Source organism: Lolium perenne, chromosome 4 (assembly GCF_019359855.2).
Source record: "Lolium perenne isolate Kyuss_39 chromosome 4, Kyuss_2.0, whole genome shotgun sequence".
NCBI lineage: Eukaryota > Viridiplantae > Streptophyta > Magnoliopsida > Poales > Poaceae > Lolium > Lolium perenne.
The window spans coordinates 68,352,347-68,370,989 of record NC_067247.2 but is presented as its reverse complement, the minus strand read 5'-3'; the positions used below and the strand labels follow the sequence as shown (position 1 = coordinate 68,370,989).

The following is an 18,643-nucleotide window of genomic DNA, read 5'->3' as shown; positions in this document are numbered from 1 at the left end:
AATAATATGTTAATTAATTTTCTTTTCACATCTAATATATGTAGGTACACATTCCATGTCCAATGGGGAAAGAGTGGATACTTATTGTCGCCAACTTCATTGATAAATCGTTTGATGTGTTAAATCCTGATTCCTCAGTAGGAAAGTTCTCCACAGTAGTTAACACTGTGATATTCAATTTCAAACAACTATTTGTCAAATGTTACCCTGGTTGCTTCAAGTTCAACATACATGATTTTAGTGTTAAGTATGTTCATGTGCCAAAGCAAAAATTTAGGTGAATACAATCCCTTCTGTTTTTATTCAATACTTTAATATTTATTTTATACATAAGCTTATCATGGCATTGCCATTTTTTTTTCGTTTTTTGAGCACAGGTATGATTCTGGAATTTTTGTGATCCAATATATGAGATGCTACAATGGAGTTGAAGTACAACAATTCTCAAATGTAAGTTATTCTGTCCAATATAAATTTGTACTATTTGTTTCTGAAAAAACAATAGTAAATCTGGAATTCTTTTTTTTTTGTTTTCAACAAAAGGTTGACTTGCAAGCAATCCGTGAAAAAGTCTCATGCCAGCTAGTGATAAACAAATTTAATGAGCAACAGGTCCCAATAGCAAGAGAATTCATTGCGAAGCATGTAAGTATAGTTATTTTTTAGTAATATATCAATTTCTATAAGCACGAGAATTCATTTTTTATGTAAAGTGTGTTTATTCTTCTTCACAGGCTCCATATCTTCTTCATTGATTAAGTTAGCAATTTAATTTAAGGAGACAGATGATGTATTTTGAAATTGTAAGTCCCTTCAAGTTACTTTTTGTCTGTCTGAATTGGTATCTCATATGCATTAGATCCAACTATGTTTCTTTTCTCTGGAACACATCGTGCACATGATCTATCGCTTAGCGTTCAGTCCATAGAATACAACGCATAGTCCACATTTCCTACATCCGTTTTGCTGCTTCTAAGAATAAAAGTGTAGCTCTGTTTCGAGATCCCACTATGTTTTCTTTTTCTATCAATCGTTTGATGCCGATAACTATAGCACTGTTTCCAGCTTAAGAAGCTTCATACATTTAGTAATTCGCCCTCCAGTTCAACTGACTATTATAAATGTTTTGTTAATGCTTCAGTTTTTCATGTTCCGTACTACATAGTAGACTTGCTTCAGGTTTGTCAAACATTTACCATCAGGAATTTTCTAACTTTTTCCTAATATCCTTTTTAAATGTAGCTTTCCAGAGAAGCATGCAGATGATCATCTTTGTCAGGTTACAAGCACTGATATGTTCTTTGCGAGAGGTTATCACCATTTGAGTTATCTTTCATGTATATCAGATGATCAAATTTTGACATCACGAGACAATTTTCCCTTGTAATAAACATATTTTCCATAGATATTTGTCTTATGTAGCTTAATTGTCTTATGTATACTTGGCATTTCAAGTAGACAGATTTTCCAATTACCTCTAACTTTTTTAATGTCTGTGATAGCTGAATTTTACAAGTTACCTTTGATCTAATAATGCTTCTTACTTTGATCTTTACAGTTTGTTTTTCTTTTTTTGTACACAACATGTTCTCTTTTTTTTTGAATATACTCATGTACTTTCTGAGTTATCTACTCTATTTTTTAGAAGCCAGGGGGAGCTAGAAAATGGGACTCTATTTAATCCCGAATTTAACGAAAAATACTTTTTCTGTTTTCTATAACTGTTTCGTACATTTTTTTTACAAAAGAACCACGAACTGAAAAAAATTCAGGCGGGGAGAATCGAACTTGTGACTTTCTAGCTCGTCACCGAACTGAAAAAATATACGAATCGAAAATTTCGCTGTCAAGGAGAATCGAACTCCTGACTGTGTGACTCGTCACCGAACTGAAAACAACCAGCAGGTATCGTGGGCCGGCCCAACAACGGCCGGGGGGTGGTCGGCGCGTCGCTCGGCACCGACCAGGTCGGTGTAAAGCACCTCCCCCCATGGCGACGCGAATCGACGGCGACGGTGGCGGTGAACTGTTGGGCTCGGGGACCGGCGATCACGCCGATTTCATCAGCAACCTCCCGGACGATGTGCTAGGAACCATCGTCTCCCTGCTCCCCACAAGGCAAGGCGGCCGCACGCAGGCGCTCTCCCGCCGGTGGCGCCCCATCTGGCGCGCCGCGCCGCTCAACCTCGACGTCGGGGACGACGGCCGCGGATTCCCCGAGAAGGTCTTCTCAGCCATCCTCTCCGCCCACGCCGGCCCCGCCCGCCGCATCCTGCTCACCAAACTCTACCCCCTCCCCACAAACTATGACTACGCCAACCGCCGCGAGGTCTACGACGACGCCGGCGACGGCAGGGTCGACGGGTGGCTCCGCTCCCGGGACCTCTCCAGCCTGCAGGAGCTGGACCTCGCCTACAGCTACGACCACTGCCGCACCACGCTGCCGCCCTCTGTGTTCCGCCTCGCGCCTGCGCTCCGCGTCGCCAGGTTCGGCTGCTGCCGCCTACCGCCCAACCTTGCCGCGGATCTCCCGCACCTCCAGCAGCTCACACTGTACAGGGTCACCTTGACGGACGAGACCTTCCGCGCCATGCTCGCCGGCTGCCCCGCGTTGGAGAGCCTTATGCTGGAGATGAATGTCGGCGTCGGCCGCCTCCGCGTGAGTTCCCCGACTCTCAGGAGCATCGGCTTCCTCTCTCCTTGGGAGAAACAGCAATGCCATGATGACATTGACGACGTCAACGAGATCGTTGTCGAGGACGCACCTCGCCTAGACAGGCTGCTGCCACTGAATCAGAAAAAAGGTTCAGCGATCATCCGGATCATCAGCGCACCCAAACTGCAGATATTGGGTTCGCTCAGTTACGGCATAGCAAACCTTCAACTTGGAGCAACAGTTTTTCAGGTCTTTAATTTCAAGTTTTACCTTTGCCCGCATTATTATCATGTGCATGCTATTGTTCTTAACATGTTATGTTTTGCAGCAAATGGTTGCTATCAGCTTGACAACCACGATACACACCGTGAAGGTTTTGGCTCTCGATCATGTCGGTCCTGATTTGGACACGGTTCTCGACTTCCTCAAGTGCTTCCCCTGCTTGGAGAGCCTGTATATCGTTGTGAGTACTTGTATCTGTTTCTTGCTAGCATGCTTATAAAGTCAAACCAACATTTGATTGTCAACTACTATCACGTCGCCAACTTTTTTGCTATTGTATTTATATTGTTTCTTATTTCTTTTTCTAGTTACACCCGCTGAGGTTTCAAGATCCGTATCATGAAAACGAGTTACCCCTACTGAAGAAAATGAAAAATATGCGCAAGTACGCCTCGCTAGATGATCCAACTGAATGCCTTGAGCTCCATCTAAAGAAGGTAGCCCTCAAGGTCTACTATGGCAGGGGTATAGAAGTTGATTTTGCTCGGTTCTTTGTTCTGAATGCGAGAGTGCTAGAGCGGATGGAATTTGGACTTGTTGAAGAGTACGACGACAAATGGAGGGCTAATCAAAACATGCACCTACAATTGGAAGACAGAGCATCTCACAATGCTCGGTTCGAATTTAAAAGGTTTTCTTTGACTAGTTTCAAAGACTACAAGAAGCATACACATGATCTTTCAATGCCTGATCCATTTGGCGCCTCCTTCTTCGACGGATATGTTAGCCTTTGAGAAGTATGACCTTACACTATCTTGAAACAACAATTTTGGTACAACAAAATCTTACTTATGTAGTCTATAAAGTTGTCTCACCCCTTTCGATGTTCTGTCTATACAAAGTGATGCAACAATGGAAGGTCGTGTGGCTTCCCTAAAATCAAATATAAAAGGACAATGCCAAAGCAGCTCAAGGAATGGCCAGAGTACGTGATGGTGTTGTGTAGAACATGTTGAAGGGGATTCCTTTATAGTTTAATTTCTGTAATACTGTACGTGAACGCCATCTGCTATGCTTTCTGTATTCTGAACTTAATTGGTGTTGTTTGTTTATTTGCTCATTGGTTGTAATATTGCGTTTGACATCGTTCAGCTGGCATTAGTACCCACTACCCATGACCCATGTCTTCTCCATGGGTATTGTTATTTTTAGAACCGTAACATGTTGCTATTGTTAAGGTGGAAGAAAACTATATTTGATATATATTTTAGCCAGCGCGGGTGTGTACCCTTAGCCGCCACACTGAATCTTCCCTGCGCCTCTTCATCCTCCCCGACCGCGCGTCCGAACCCGCACGCCGCCGCCGAAGACCACTCTGTTGTTCCCACACCTCTTCTCGTCCGATTGGTCGCCGCTGAAGGCCTGGTTCCCACGCCTCGTCACGCGGAGTCTCTGCCGATTCGGCGCCGCGTCGCCGCCAAAGACTGACACACGGTTTCCCTGCTTCTTCGCGTGGAATCCTGGCCGAATCATTGCCGGCCCACCTTGGGAATGCCGCCGCCCAAGGTCTTCGACGGGTTTCCTTTGCGTGCGGCATCGGAAACTAGCCGTTTCATCGCCGACATTCTCATCACTGTAGCTCGCTGCGCGCGCGTACGATTTGGAGTGTGGACGTTCGATCGGCCGCATCGAGATGAACTTCAGAAGGCTGAGTTCCTCTCGCGCAGGTGCGCATGGTCACTCGCGAGCAGGAGAAGAAGAATCGTTGTGCCTGCTTGCAGATTACGGCGCATGGGGCTGACAAGGAGGCAATGGCGACCCCGAGCTCGTTCATTTTGTGACCGAGTACTTAGTGGTGATAGAGAATGCGAAGAAGGAGGAGGAGGAGGAGGTGGAGGAGGAAGATGCTGCGGCAAGGCGACCGTGGATGTCCCTTCTACCATCGACCTCTCGTTGGGCTCGTCTTTTGAGTTAGACTTGGACTTCTAGAACAACCTCAACAGCTCCGACGACGATGGCTACGATCAAACTCCCCCTCCACCATCGATGTTTATCTATCTTTCGAGTTTTACGATCGAACTATCTATCGTAGTGTCGAAGTTTAGGGTTCAAGTGGCTGTCATCTTCGATGTTTATCTATCTTTCAGTTTTAGGATCGAACTATCTATCGTAGTGTCGAAGGTTAGGGTTCAAGTGGTTGTCGACTTATAGGCTTTTATCACATTAATGCCGTGTTTGGATATATTCAATCTATATTATGAACTACACGTGTTTGAATTAAATTACTAATATTTTCATTTCAGTTTCAATTTCAATTGTTCAATTTGAAGTTTGATGTGTCGAAGAAGAAGAAGAAGAAGGATTTTGTGCAGATGTGATGTATTTCACATCACCTTAGCTAAAATACATGATCAATTGTAGGTAGAAGTTTTTCATGATGTGATGTATATTATTTTATATCAGCATGTTTTGGTGATGTGCATTTGCTTTTTTACGAGTAAATACATCATCTCCTAGAGATGCTCTAGAAGACACCTAAATACATGCATATTTTAACAAAGTTGAGATATTTTTTTGTGGACGGAGTGAGTTTTTTTTTTGAAAGTGTACACTTTTATAATGTATTTTGTCTTTCTTAGAACCTATGGGTTTTTTTTTTGAAGGATGATCTATATAAATAAGAGCAGCAAGCCGCCTCATTAAAAACCTTCCAGTCCCCTTAGGTACCCTGGTAAGGAAAAGAGTGCGAAAGAAACTTGCTGCCCTGAAAATTACACAATGTGCTTACAATCATCCACGATCAACTCCCGCGCACAGGCAGGGGCTGCATCACACAGGACACCACTAAAACCTGATATACCTAAATGCGCCAACACATGCGCCACCCCATTGCTAACTCTATCTACTTTGGCGATTTTTATATCATTGTAGACTCGCAGAAGCTCACGCCCTTCTTGACAGAGAGCCCAGTAAGAGGATGGTTCAGTAGCTGGGTTATTCATTGCTTGGACAACACGTAGGCAATCTGACTCCAGGGTTGCCGGCCAGCGATGAAGGCGTACAAGATGTTTTAGCCCCTCCAAACTTGCTAGCATTTCCGCCTCTTCCGCACTTTCACAATACGGAATAAATCTCCATTCCGTGAATAACACAGAACCTAAGTGATCTTACAATACCTAGCCCTGCATTTTTAGAAGCTGCATCCCAACCTGCATCGACATTAGCTTTAAAAGCCCCCTCTCCAGGTGCCACCCACCCTGATAACTCAGGGGAGCCCTCAGGTCCTGTGATCTCTCGAGAGGGACGCTTAGAATGGATAGCCGAGAAGGAACCTTTGGGTAATCGAGGCATATGGAATCTAGTTTGGAAAGCAAATGTTCCTCAAAATCTCCGGGTCTTTGCTTGGAGGGCCGCAACGGGTACGCTGGCGGTTCGCTCCGGCCTACACCGACGTATCTCAACTGTGGATCCAACCTGCACCATTTGCGGAATGGAGGTAGAGGATGATCATCACGCTCTCGTACGGTGTACATTGGCAAGAGCCCTTCGAGAGGAGGTCCGTGAAATTTGGGAGCTCCCGCCTGAAGACGTTTTCTATACGACAGGGAAAGAGTGGCTGCTCCATATTCTGGGAAGCACACGAAGTGATGAGCGCTGCAGGATTATTTTTCTTCTCTGGAGAGCATGGCACCATCGAAATAATATTGTGCATGGTAATGGGAAAGCATCCGTGACAGCCTCGGCACAGTTTATCGTGAACTACCAACGTTCCTTCTCGGCTATGGTTTTTTTTTTTTGGTTCGTTGGGCGAATTAAAAGGCAGCCAGCGTGTGCGATTTCGTTTCCCGGCCGCATCAAGTACCAAGGGAGGCGATTCGAAACTAGCGCCAGGCGTGGTAGGCAGGGAGTCCGGTCAATCGGGAGCATGGCCGCTTCGGTACGTCCACGCAAGCGCGAGCCTCCACCGCGGTGCCGGCAATCAGCAGGGACCGAAGCGGAGCGAGCTCGGAGTGGCTTTAGCATCTATCAAATCTACGTTAGCAATTACTAAGCATCAATGAAATCTGTAGAAGACGAAATTGACGGGAGACGGAAGATATATACAGGGTTTATGGCTCTCCCGTGGGACCCAGCCAGCAGTGCCACGTAAATTTAAGCCCGGCCAATAATAGACTTGGGCTGCCCTCTCGCTCTTCCAAACCAGCTAGTACGTGTACAAGCAGGACTCCAATGGCAGACAATGAGACAATGGCTTCCAAGAAGCGAATCTACGGCGATGGCGACGAACCATCGCGATCGAGTAGCGGCGATCGCGCCGATTTCATCAGTAACCTCTCCGACGAGTTGCTAGGCACCATCGTCTCTCTCCTACCCACAAGGGAAGGCGGCCGCACGCAGGCGCTCTCCCGCCGGTGGCGTCCCATCTGGCGCGCCGCGCCGCTCTACCTCGACGTCGGGGACTTCGGCTGCGGCTTCTCCGAGAAGGTCATCTCCAGCATCCTCTCCGCGCACACCGGCCCCGCTCGCCGCATCTCGCTCAGCCGCATCCGTCCTCTACCCCGCCGCTTCCACTACACCGACGACGACGCCAGCGACGGCAGGATCGACCTATGGCTCTGCCCCCGAGTCCTCTCCCACCTCCAGAAGCTGGAGCTCACGTACAGCTACGATTACACCCGCATCACGTTGCCACCATCCGTGTTCCGCCACGCGCCCGCGCTTCGAGTTGCCAAGTTCTCCTGGTGCCGTCTCCCGCCCAACCTGGCCGTGGACTTCCCGTGCCTCCAGCAGCTCACCCTGCGCAGGGTCACCATGACCGAGGAGACCTTCCGCGCCGTGCTCACCGGCTGCCCCGCGCTGGAGATCCTTCTGCTGGAGAAGAATGTCGGCGTCGGCTGCCTCCGCATCAGCTCCCCGACCCTCAAGAGCATCGGCTTCCTTGCTCGTTGGGAGAAACCACAAGGCGATAATAGCACCGTCAATGTCAACGAGCTGGTTGTCGAGGACGCCCCTTGTCTTGAAAGATTGCTGCCACTGGATCCGGATAATGGCTCTACCATCATCCGGGTCATCTCGGCTCCCAGACTGGAGGTATTGGGTTCGCTTGGCATGGTACAGCTACACCTTGGAACAACAGTTTTTCAGGTGCGTAGTCGCAGCTCGCGGTCTTAATAATTTCAAGTTTTATGCCCATCACATACATATGCTGTCTATTGTTCTTAATATGTTCCATATTATTTTCTTGTAGGAAATGATTGGATTAACAAGCACAATGCGCACCGTGAAGGTTTTGGCCCTTGATTATGTTGGTCCCGATTTAGATGCGGTTCTTGACTTCCTCATATGCTTCCCCTGCCTCGAGAGCCTATATATCGTTGTGAGTACTCGTATTTGCTCTTAATTCCTAGCATGATTTTAGTATGTCAAAACGAGCATCGGATTGGCCCTAATCAACTATACTATATCACGTTGCAAACTTGTTTTTGCTGCTGCATTTAATCAGACCATCTCTTCTTTCTTTCTCTAGTTAGAACCACGGAGGTTTGAACATCCTTTTAATGGAAACGAGCTACCCCCACGGAACAAGATGAATAGCGTGCGGAGGTATGCCTCGCCGGATGGTCCAGCTGAATGCCTTGAGCTCCACCTGAAAAAAGTGGCACTCAAGGTCTACTATGGCTGGGGTGTAGAAGCCGACTTTGCCAGATTCTTTATTCTAAATGCCAAAGTGCTGGAGGTAATGGAATTCGGAACCGTTATCCGCTGTAACGACAAATGGAAGGCTAACCAAAACAAGCTGCTACGCCTGGAAGACAGAGCTTCTCACAACGCTCGGTTGGAATTCAAAAGCTTTTCTTCGAGTACTTTGAAAGATTACAAGAAGCGTACGCATGATCTGTCATTGCCTGATCCGTTCGACGCCTCGTTCTTGTATGGTTATGTTACCCTTTGAGAAGCACCCTCGTATCATCTTCAAATAATAATTTTGGTATGCCATCTTACATGTAGTCTAAAGTTGTCTCACCCCTTTCTGATGCTCCGTCTTTACAAAGTGATCTACTTCATGCAACAATGGAATGGAAGGTCTTATCGCTCTTGTAGAAACAAGATGGTTTTGTGTAGAGCAATAGAAAGGGTTTACTTTATAGTTTAATTTTTGTTATATTGCACTAGGAAGGCAATGTACCATGCTTATTCTTCTACGAACTTCTTTGGTGTTATCTGTTTATTTGCTCATTGGTATAATGGTATTGTAACAGCAAGAGCTATTACCAACACTTGATCCAATAAATAGCCCGCCTAGGGCCATCTATGCCTAGATTTTGTAGCTGTGTAGCCGCCACCGACCCACAACACCGCCGCTGGAGTAGTTTCAGGAGTCGTACGTCGCCTCCAGACCGCAGATCGACGCTTTATTTGTTAGTGGAAGTTTACATAAATTAAATGGTTCTTGTTTTCCTCGTGGTGTGGCTTTATTTGTTGCCTGGATTTTGTTCACAGAAATTTTTGATATTTTGTGAGCAAAGACCCAACTCTTGACATATTCTGTCTAGACTCTGCTTGAAACAAAAGCATCGGCTACGCTATTTTTATAATTTTGTATGCTTAAATCTGGTCTAGAGGTTGAAAATGAAGGGCTTCTCAAGGATCTCGTTGTAATTTTTGTTTTTCTTGGGCTGTTTTGTACTGTTCTATGTTTCTTTTAATGCCAGTGTCCTATTCGCAGAAAAAAAATAATCTTTTGGCGGTTCATGCATCTAAACACATGTTTGCTTGTCTTACTATTCATTATACTCTGTATTTTTTGGGCTTAAGAGTCGCACAATTGCTAATATGCAGTTTAGAAAGGATCATTTTGATCAGTTATTTCCCTCAGCCTTTGCCATCATACTTATAAACATATAGACATATTACTTGTCTATTTTGGTACTTGTCCCAACCATAGTTGCGCCACACTCGTGTATTTTCCTTAAAGTTCACTCCATGCATCTCCCAATATGAACCATGATCATATATCAAGGTTATTATCGGGCGGAATGCTTGTTTAGAAACTACAATCAAACAAAATATACTCCATTTTTGCAAGTATGGTATGGCTAAAAGGTTGTTAATGTAGTATCAGATGCCCAATTAAGGAAAGTAGGATGTAGGAGTTTGTGTTATGGTATGGCTAAAAGGTGGGTGGGCTTAGGCCACGTGACTATGGACAATGGTACATGGTGAAATCAGCGACTTGCATAAGAAAATTAAAGATTTTGTGTATATACGAAAATTCAGGTTTTCACATGCCACATCAATTCGTAGTTTCCATTTTTGCAAATTATTTTCGTTGAACTTAAGTGGTGATGTTTGTATATGTGCTCATGGTATTGTAACAGTAAGAGCTATAGCAACTATTGCTGCAATAGTTAATATACAATGATCACTAAACCAGACTTGCTCTGTGTGCTAAAGTTTTGGAAGGAAAATATTTTCATGATAGGGATTTCATGGCAGCAAGGAGGAAAAAGAAATTCCTCGCATATTTGGAATGCCATCCTTTATGGGAGAGAACCATTAAGCAAGGGCTTAATCAAGCGCGTCGGAGATGGTAGCTCTATACGGTTTGGGAGGACCCCTGGATCTAGACATGAAAGCGAATGGTTAGGAAGGATAGTGCGGAGGTAACTATGGTGTGTGAGCTAATTGATTCAGAGTCTGCTAGTTGGATAGCTCGAAGCAAATTTTGAACACTTTCCAAATTCGTACAAAATTAATGCCGCCTAGGCTTCGCCCAACGACATCTCGAGCAGCGACATGAGGAGGGGGTGGCTGGACAAGGGGACCTCTTGGAGGACGGCAGGGAGCCCCCCGGTGCAGCCCGGCGTGGCTGCACGGGGACGAGAGGAGACCCCTTGGAGATGAGAGATGTTTGATTATTTGCTCATGGCATTGTAACAACAAGAGCTATTAGCAACTATTATTCCAGTAGATCTACTAGTAATAAAGCAGGTTCAGTTGACATTTGTACCATATCAACCATGAACACTTGCCAAATTTGGAGTACAAAATTGTGATCGTTTAAGTGGTAAGAAAACTTTTTTTGAGAGAGAATGGTAAGAAAACTGGAGAATATTAGTACACCAGCTACATAGACCATTCTTGTTTTTTTTGAGATTTTCGCAAATGGTCATACTTTTGTATCTGGAAGTTTTCCTTTTCTATTTTGTTTCTTAGAACCCAGGAATATGCTCTCATTTTCTTTGATTTAAAGTACCTTCCATATATTTCTCGTTTTACAAGAGACTCCGCAGCTAGCCTCAAATTCTTGTTTTATGAAGAAAAAAATCCATCATCCAAAAATTAAGTCATCATCTATCAAATCCACATTATTATCTTTAATTGATCTGGGAGAGAGATCTCATATGTAAAAGGTCCCCGTCGATCTGGTGGGCGTGTCGTGTTTCGGAAGGCTCCGCCAGTGTACTCTATTGTGCGATTCATGCCTAGAGTTTGCTGGATCAGATGGAATTCAGTCGAGCGCACCCATGTTTTTCCGACCGTTTGGTTTGAGAGGGAGCGCTGGGAAGCTCTGTTGGCCATTACCGTCATGGGGATGCTTTCTCTCCCATGGCGAAGTCGTGTGGCAGAGAATGTCATGGAAGCCGAGATTTGGGGACTGGCAATGAGGATTCGACTCTTTGCGGCGAAGGTGAATTGGGTTGGTGAATTGTGTTTTGGAACAGTGGCGGTGGAGGTGGGGGCGACGTCACAGGAGAAGTTTAAAATCGTACCATCTAGGGTGGAAATCAAAGGTCCGGTCTTAATTGGTTGTGCCTAACAATGACCTTGTTGAAGACATTGCTTTTGGAAGCGATGACTTTTCTCCAAGGTGAAAATCTACGAGCATCTCCAGCCGCGTCCCCCAAAGCGTCCCCCAAAAGGGATTTGGGGCGCGCCGGACAAAACAACGTTTCCAGCCATGTGCCCCAAAGCCTTTTTTTTGTCCGGCGCGGCCCAATACGGTGTCCGGCGCCCGAGCCCATCCCCTCTACACAGGGGACGCTTCGGGCATAACGAAATGTGAGGCGGGGATTGGCAGGCCCGACGTGTCAGTGGGTCGGAATCCGAAAACCCCGTCGCCTACCTTTGGTCAAGCGACGTTAATGGCGTCCCAGCTTTCCCAGGTGACGCAGGGACGCGTCTCGTCGTGCATGGCCGCGTGGCCATCCGCGCCGGTGTTTATTGCGTCCAACACCCCGCAGCCGCTTCGCCTGCAGCCGTTGTACATTAAGAGCGCCCATGCTTCCTTCCCATCCAAATCTCTCGCAGCTCTAACCTCTCACCGCTCCCAGATCTCCTCCTCCCTAGCCAATGTCGTTGTCCTCCCGCAAGATCACCGCGGCGAACGGCTTCGGCCGCGGCAGCCTCACCGTGGCGGAGGCGTGGGCGCTGTACGACGCGGGATATCCTGTCCCGTAGGACATGCGTCTGCCAAGCGGCGGCGGGTGGAGGATGGCCGTCAACGGCATAGGCGTCCCGCTGCTGTCGCCGGGCACGGAGCGTTGGAGGGACACGATCAGGGCCTAGCGGTCTCACCTCACCGCCGAGGAGCGGGCCGATCCAACCTGGGCGGCCACCGGCAATGACGCCTGGTGGGTCGCCTACTTCCAGGCGCATCACGACATCGAGATGAACAGCACCGCCGGCCTCGTCGGCCGACGGAATAGCTGGAACAAGGACGGGCACGTCCTCTTCTGGGGCGTTCCGGGGTGCACCCTTGAGAACATCGTCGACGGCATCCAGAACGGCGCTCCAAGGTTGGAGACGCCGTCCTCGCCGCCACCATCACCTGCAGCACACTGGCAGCCGAGGAGGATGTACTCGTCCTCCTCCAACTCTTCCTCGTTAGGGCCGACGCGATCGACGCCGTCCTCGTCGCACCGCGCCGCGCCCTACACCGTCCCCAAGCGCGAGGTGAAGGAGGAGCCGGAGTTCGCGACGCCGCCCGTCAATCCGAGGCGCGGCGGCAGCGGCAGCGGCAGCCGACAACAGCAAAGGCACGGCGGCGGCGCCCTCCTCATCCCGAAGTCGGAGGTGAAGGAGGAGCAGGACGATGAGGCATCCGGGAAGGCGACGCTGCTGGCGGAGTACGAGCAGCAACATCGACGACCCCGAGGACTGCCATAGCTTGCGAGTGGCGTTCTTGGCGTCGCTGAACGACTAGGACGCCTAGAGTGGCGACCTCGAGGCGGCGATCGCCATGTCCATCCGCGACACCGGGAAGCCGCTCGTGGACCTCACCGATGATGGCGAGGCTGGGCCAAGCGGCGTGGTGAAGGACGAGCCTGTCGATGAGCCCGACGAGCGAGTCAAGCAGGAGGTCATCACCGACGACATGTACAACTTCCACCAGTACTATGACACCTCTGGCCGCTGCAAGTACTACTATATCAGGGTTTAGTTTAAATTTTATCAAATTTCTTTCGAATCTATGTAATATATATGTAATATATAGCAAGTTTAAATGAATTTGCTTTAAATTTTAAATATCTGCAATTTTGTTTGGGGGACGTGGCTGGGGAGCGACGTCCCCCAAACGCGGCACGAAGGAAACATGTGCCCCAAACGCTCGATCCGGCATCGTTTGGGGGACGCTATGGGGATGCGGCTGGAGATGCTCGAACATCTATGATCAAGCGACGATTTCATCTATGCGCTGTTCCCTTTTGGAGGCGTCGCTTTTGGAGAAGCTGAACTTCTGGTGTTGTTAAGGTGGTGATCTCTGCAGCGGGAATTTTTTTATTGTAATTCTTTTTTCTTGTTGTATACATTCGTAATGCCACTAGGGTAATGCGTTGTTGCATAAACTATGTGTAATTGGTATCTTCATGATATTAATATATGTTTTTTTATCGAAAAGAAGGAGATATGAAGTAGAGGACATTGACTGAATGGAGCTACAAAGGGTCGACTGTAGAACTGTGCGAGACGATGAGAGATGACAGGGCATACCGGGGCGGCCAATGGCGGCCGGAGACATGCATGGGAACGGCGTCGACGACCATGCCGGCGACAGGTACCAACAAGGCCACGACATCGACTCTCTCGTCAGGTGCCTACTAGGTAGAGTAACATCTCGTTCGATACTGCTTTCCCAGCATGTCTCGCCTGTCGAATGTCGATCGATCCTCTGATGGGAGGGAGTTGACACGACACGTTTGTCGACGTATCCAAGAGAAACCCAGGCATGATTCACTCATGAGTCCATGATATGTAGCATGCGTGAATGCACCTGAGCCAGTTCTCAAACACACGCCCTGTCGACTAGACCGATTTTTGGTCTGCTATATGGCATGTTTGACAAAAGCAGGAGATCATTAACAGTAGAGTATCGAGCAACCGATCGGGTATGAGAGGACCGATCGGGGTGTGGATGGATCTGCCATGCGCGTCTTGCACCTGGTCACACACACACAACGTCACGTCTAGTATTCAACATATCTCAGTTATGCATGCTAGAAATATCTGCAGTGCTACGTCAGTATGTCTGATGGTCCAGCATACCGATAGTTCAGCATGTCTGATGGTACCAGACTTTGCAAGCACCTGGGCAACTCCAGTAGTACATCGCAGGGCCTGTCGAGCATACCATGGCGTTGTGAAGTAGTACATCAACTGCTCATCATCATTACAATTAACTGATAATTAGTTTACCGGGGATTATGAACTACGACCCAAAATACATAAGGAACATGAAGATATGAAGTGGAAAAAAAGGAGAAATATATCTCGTCGTCATTCGCTCTACGCAGACTGGCATCTCTCTTAGTGAGTGCCATTTGTGATGTTAAGGATCATTTTGCTGTGAAGTGAATATATAATGTGATTTGGTTGTCGACTGAGTATATAATGCAATTTCATTGTTAACTGAGTGAATATATAATGTTGATTTTTGATAAAATTTATATGCCTTGTTTTATGAAATGGAGGTAGTAACTATCAATTGAACCTGATTTGATAATTTGTTTTAGTTTGAATTTGAAAATAAATTTATTGCTAGTGACGCCACTTTAATCCAAAACAAATAATTGTGATGCTTCTAATTGTGGGACGGTTTACCAAGTCCTGGTGTGGCATCAAATAGTGACATTATATCGTCACCAGAAATGGTATACAATGTACTACTCCCACCTAATATGTGACGTTATCCGCCGTCACGGAAACACCAATAGGTGGTTGATGTATAAACCGTCATCGATGTCCATATTCCGTGACACTTTTTGTGTGCATAGTCACAACGACAAATATATGATACACATTCCAGGAAGATGCATGTGACGGTGGAAAAACATCACAAATGCATATTTGTGGGGCTATTCCATGACAATGTCAGCTCGTCCGGGGATGTCGGATTTCTTGTAATGTTTCCATTCACCTTTTCTACTTATAAAAATTGAGTTGGTAGTCGTCCGTTCACTCATCTTCTGATGTTCCTCTTCTAAACTTTAGCACGTAGGAAAATGCAAATCTAAAAACGCAGATCCAACGGATATCTCCTAATCCCCCTCATTCTATTGTCCCGTGTCCCGCGGTCAACCCCGACATATCACACCACGACTCAATTTCTTCTCAACTACCAAAACCCATCTAAGCTAGCATAAAATGTTCTTGTTCCTACAATGTTTGTGTGCCCGTGGCGTAGTACACACACAGACGCATCCTTCTAGTACAATTATAAGTTGACTTCATTTCAATTTTCCCTCCAAACTAGACAAAAATTGTTCAAACCTTTTTCACCCCTACTCCCAATCGTCATCAATAAACCCTTTGTCTCCGGCCCGCCTCGCCTCCACCAACAGCAGGTCATTAAAACATGATGGAGAAAATAGAAATATGATAAGAAATCAACCGATGAAGCACAAAAGGAGACTCGGTTCGTTGACTAGTACCAAAACATGTTTGTATGTTTGTAAGTTCCGCTAACTGGCTTCCACTTGCGCATCAACAGAAGCAACGAATGGTACATGGAACGAGCTGGTACCGATTTATCATGTGATCTATGGCAGGATATCAATTCTTCCACGCAGATCACAAAGGAAATATTCAAGGTCAATACAAACATGATTAATAATACAAGCTCCGTCCATATTTACATGGAACCTCATTTCTCGTGGTTTAAGTTCGACCACTAACTTAACCAATAATATATGAGTCATGTGTCATAAAATTTAGAACCAGAAAGTTTATTCGAATATGAATCCGATGTTATAACATTTGTGACATATAACCCATGTTTCCTTGGTCAAACTAATGGTTAAACATGTATCGTGATAAGTGTGCGCCACATAAATGGAGACGGACGAAGTATATATTAAGTCACAAAATAGCAATTGGAGATGGTCGGTTCGAAGATTGAAGTGTGAGCATATTTGTTCATTATATTTCCACAAAGATCTATTGTGAGGTTGATATATAGACAGCTCGTTCCAGGGAAGCGCCCAAATTGTCTACCCCATCATGGCAAATTAGACGAAACAGCTAGCTGGACGAAATGTTCTTCTGTTCCCTTCCCATGAGGGCAAATTGAATTAACAGATGACCAATTAGCAGCATACAAAAACCTGGGTGAAAATTAAATACTCCAGCTAGAGTGTAAACGGCCTAGCCAGCAACGGGCAACACATCGCGTACGTGGCTCCATGTGAGAAAACAACTTTCTTCGTGGAAACATTACGCTCAAGTCCGGCTCGCCATGACAGCGAGGGCTCTAACTCCTCTAAGGTGCCCTGGCCTTTCTGAACAATATATAAATGAACCAACCGATGCACAACCAAAGCACAGCAGAAAAACACACACGACCACTAGTAGAAAAAGGGGCAACCGTCTGGAGCTTTCGTACCGGTTCTATTACGAACCGGTAGTAAAGGGGGGTTTTATACCGGTTTGTGTGCCCAGTCGGGCAAGGAGCATTTGTACCGGTTCGTGAGGGGCTTTCGTACCGGTTCGTGTTACGAACCGGTATGGGCTGGACCTTTGGTACCGGTTCCTAACACGAACCGGTACGAAAGGGTGCCCCTATATTATTCACATCGCGCGCACAGCCTGGCCCTGCTCTTATTTTCTCCTCTCTCACATTTCTACAAAATTTGCACCTCTCACACTCCAAAAAATATCTATTTTTTCTCCACCATTTTAACATGATTAAGGGCATACATCTATCCAAGGGTTAGCAATATCATCCTTCCTTCCGGCGTTCCTAATTTAGCACATTTCTTTGGTAGTTTTAACTCGTACTATTTTTCTAGTGCTAGCAAGGTGTTCGATGAAATGCCTAAGTTAGGGATTTTATTTTTTTATATGCAATTTGAGCTGAAATTATGGTATATTTTGTAGGTTTTAATTAGTATCATCCCCGTCCTCACCGCCGTCGATCGCTAGCGTCGTCCCCTAGCCGGCACCGTACAACCTCGGTGAGCCTCTTCTTTTTTATAAAAAAAAATTAGTTTTATGTGATGAACTTGAATATTAATTAAGTTGGTCACTCATATATCCACGATGTTGTGTACTGAATGATTTTTGATATACATATAAAATGCAGATGAGTCGACAATGGATGTACGGTGACCGGTGCCATCCCGAGTTCATTAATGGCATGCATTATTTTCTCAACGTGGCTGAGGCAAACAGGCGGTCGAATGGTTTCATGTATTGTCCATGTAGTTCCTGTAAGAATATGAAGGATTACTCTACCTCGAAGACCCTTCACGTCCACCTGCTAGAGAACGGTTTCATGCCCAGCTATAATTGTTGGACCAAGCACGGAGAAAGAGGGGTTATATTGGAAGACAATGAAGAAGAAGGGGATAGTGACAACTATCCCTTATTCACTGAACACAGTGATAGTAGAATGGGGGAAGACGAAGCTGAAGAAGAGCCCATTTTCGATGAGCCAATTTTTGATGATCCGGATGACGATTTGGGTCGGGCCATTCTTGATGCGAAGATGAACTGCGGAAATGAAAAGGAGAGGTTGAAGTTGGAGAAAATGTTAGAGGATCACAACAAACTGTTGTACCCAAATTGCGAAAATGGTCAGAAAAAGCTGGGTAGCACGCTGGAATTGCTGCAGTGGAAGGCAGAGAATGGTACTTCTGACAAGGGATTTGAAAAATTGCTGAAAATAATAAAGAAGATGCTTCCAGGGGAGAACGTGTTGCCCTCTAGCACGTACGAAGCAAAGAAGGTTGTCTGCCCTCTAAGATTAGAGGTGCAGAAGATACATGCATGCATCAATGACTGCATCCTCTACCGCGGGGAGTACGAGAATTTGAATGCATGCCCGGTATGTAGTGCATTGAGGTATAAGATCAGGCGAGATGACCCTGGCGATGTTGAGGGTGAGTCCACCCCAGGAAGAGGGTTCCTGCGAAGGTGATGTGGTATGCTCCTATAATACCACGGTTGAAACGTTTGTTCCAGAACAAAGAGCATGCCAAGTTGTTGCGATGGCACAAAGAGGACCGTAAGAAAGATGTGATGCTGAGACACCCCGCTGACGGGTCGCAGTGGAGAAAAATCGACAGAGAGTTCAAGTCATTTTCAGATGACGCAAGGAACTTAAGATTTGGTCTAAGTACAGATGGCTTTAATCCTTTCGGGGAGCAGAGCTCCAGTCATAGCACCTGGCCAGTGACTCTATGTATCTATAACCTTCCTCCTTGGTTGTGCATGAAGCGGAAGTTCATTATGATGCCAGTGCTCATCCAGGGCCCGAAGCAACCC

The 18,643-nt window shown here is 46.3% G+C and overlaps 3 protein-coding genes and 1 long non-coding RNA gene across 4 annotated transcripts in view; 3 read left to right on the top strand and 1 right to left on the bottom strand.

Moving 5' to 3' along the window:
• LOC127292869 (uncharacterized) overlaps nucleotides 1–6,878 on the bottom strand; it is a 39,197-nt gene extending 32,319 nt beyond the window's left edge. Inside the window, exon 1 of the mRNA XM_051322384.2 lies at nucleotides 6,852–6,878. The gene's annotated coding sequence lies outside the window, so the exon portion shown is untranslated. The remainder of the gene's footprint in view (nucleotides 1–6,851) is intronic.
• LOC139830853 (uncharacterized) lies at nucleotides 104–630 on the top strand. The gene is made up of 3 exons (XR_011744349.1): nucleotides 104–277; nucleotides 378–450; nucleotides 544–630. It is a non-coding gene; the product is annotated as an uncharacterized lncRNA (long non-coding RNA).
• Nucleotides 1,920–2,913, top strand: LOC127346864 (FBD-associated F-box protein At4g13985-like). The gene is made up of 2 exons (XM_071829004.1): nucleotides 1,920–2,804; nucleotides 2,846–2,913. The coding sequence occupies exons 1-2, from the start codon at nucleotides 1,991–1,993 to the stop codon at nucleotides 2,911–2,913; spliced, it is 882 nt and encodes a 293-aa protein (XP_071685105.1). The 5' UTR covers nucleotides 1,920–1,990.
• A 230-nt stretch (nucleotides 6,879–7,108) lies between the features above and the next one.
• Nucleotides 7,109–9,032, top strand: LOC127346863 (F-box/FBD/LRR-repeat protein At2g04230). Its single transcript, XM_051373113.1, has 3 exons — nucleotides 7,109–8,023; nucleotides 8,127–8,255; nucleotides 8,406–9,032. The coding sequence occupies exons 1-3, from the start codon at nucleotides 7,109–7,111 to the stop codon at nucleotides 8,829–8,831; spliced, it is 1,470 nt and encodes a 489-aa protein (XP_051229073.1). The 3' UTR covers nucleotides 8,832–9,032.
• The last annotated feature ends 9,611 nt before the right edge of the window (nucleotides 9,033–18,643 follow it).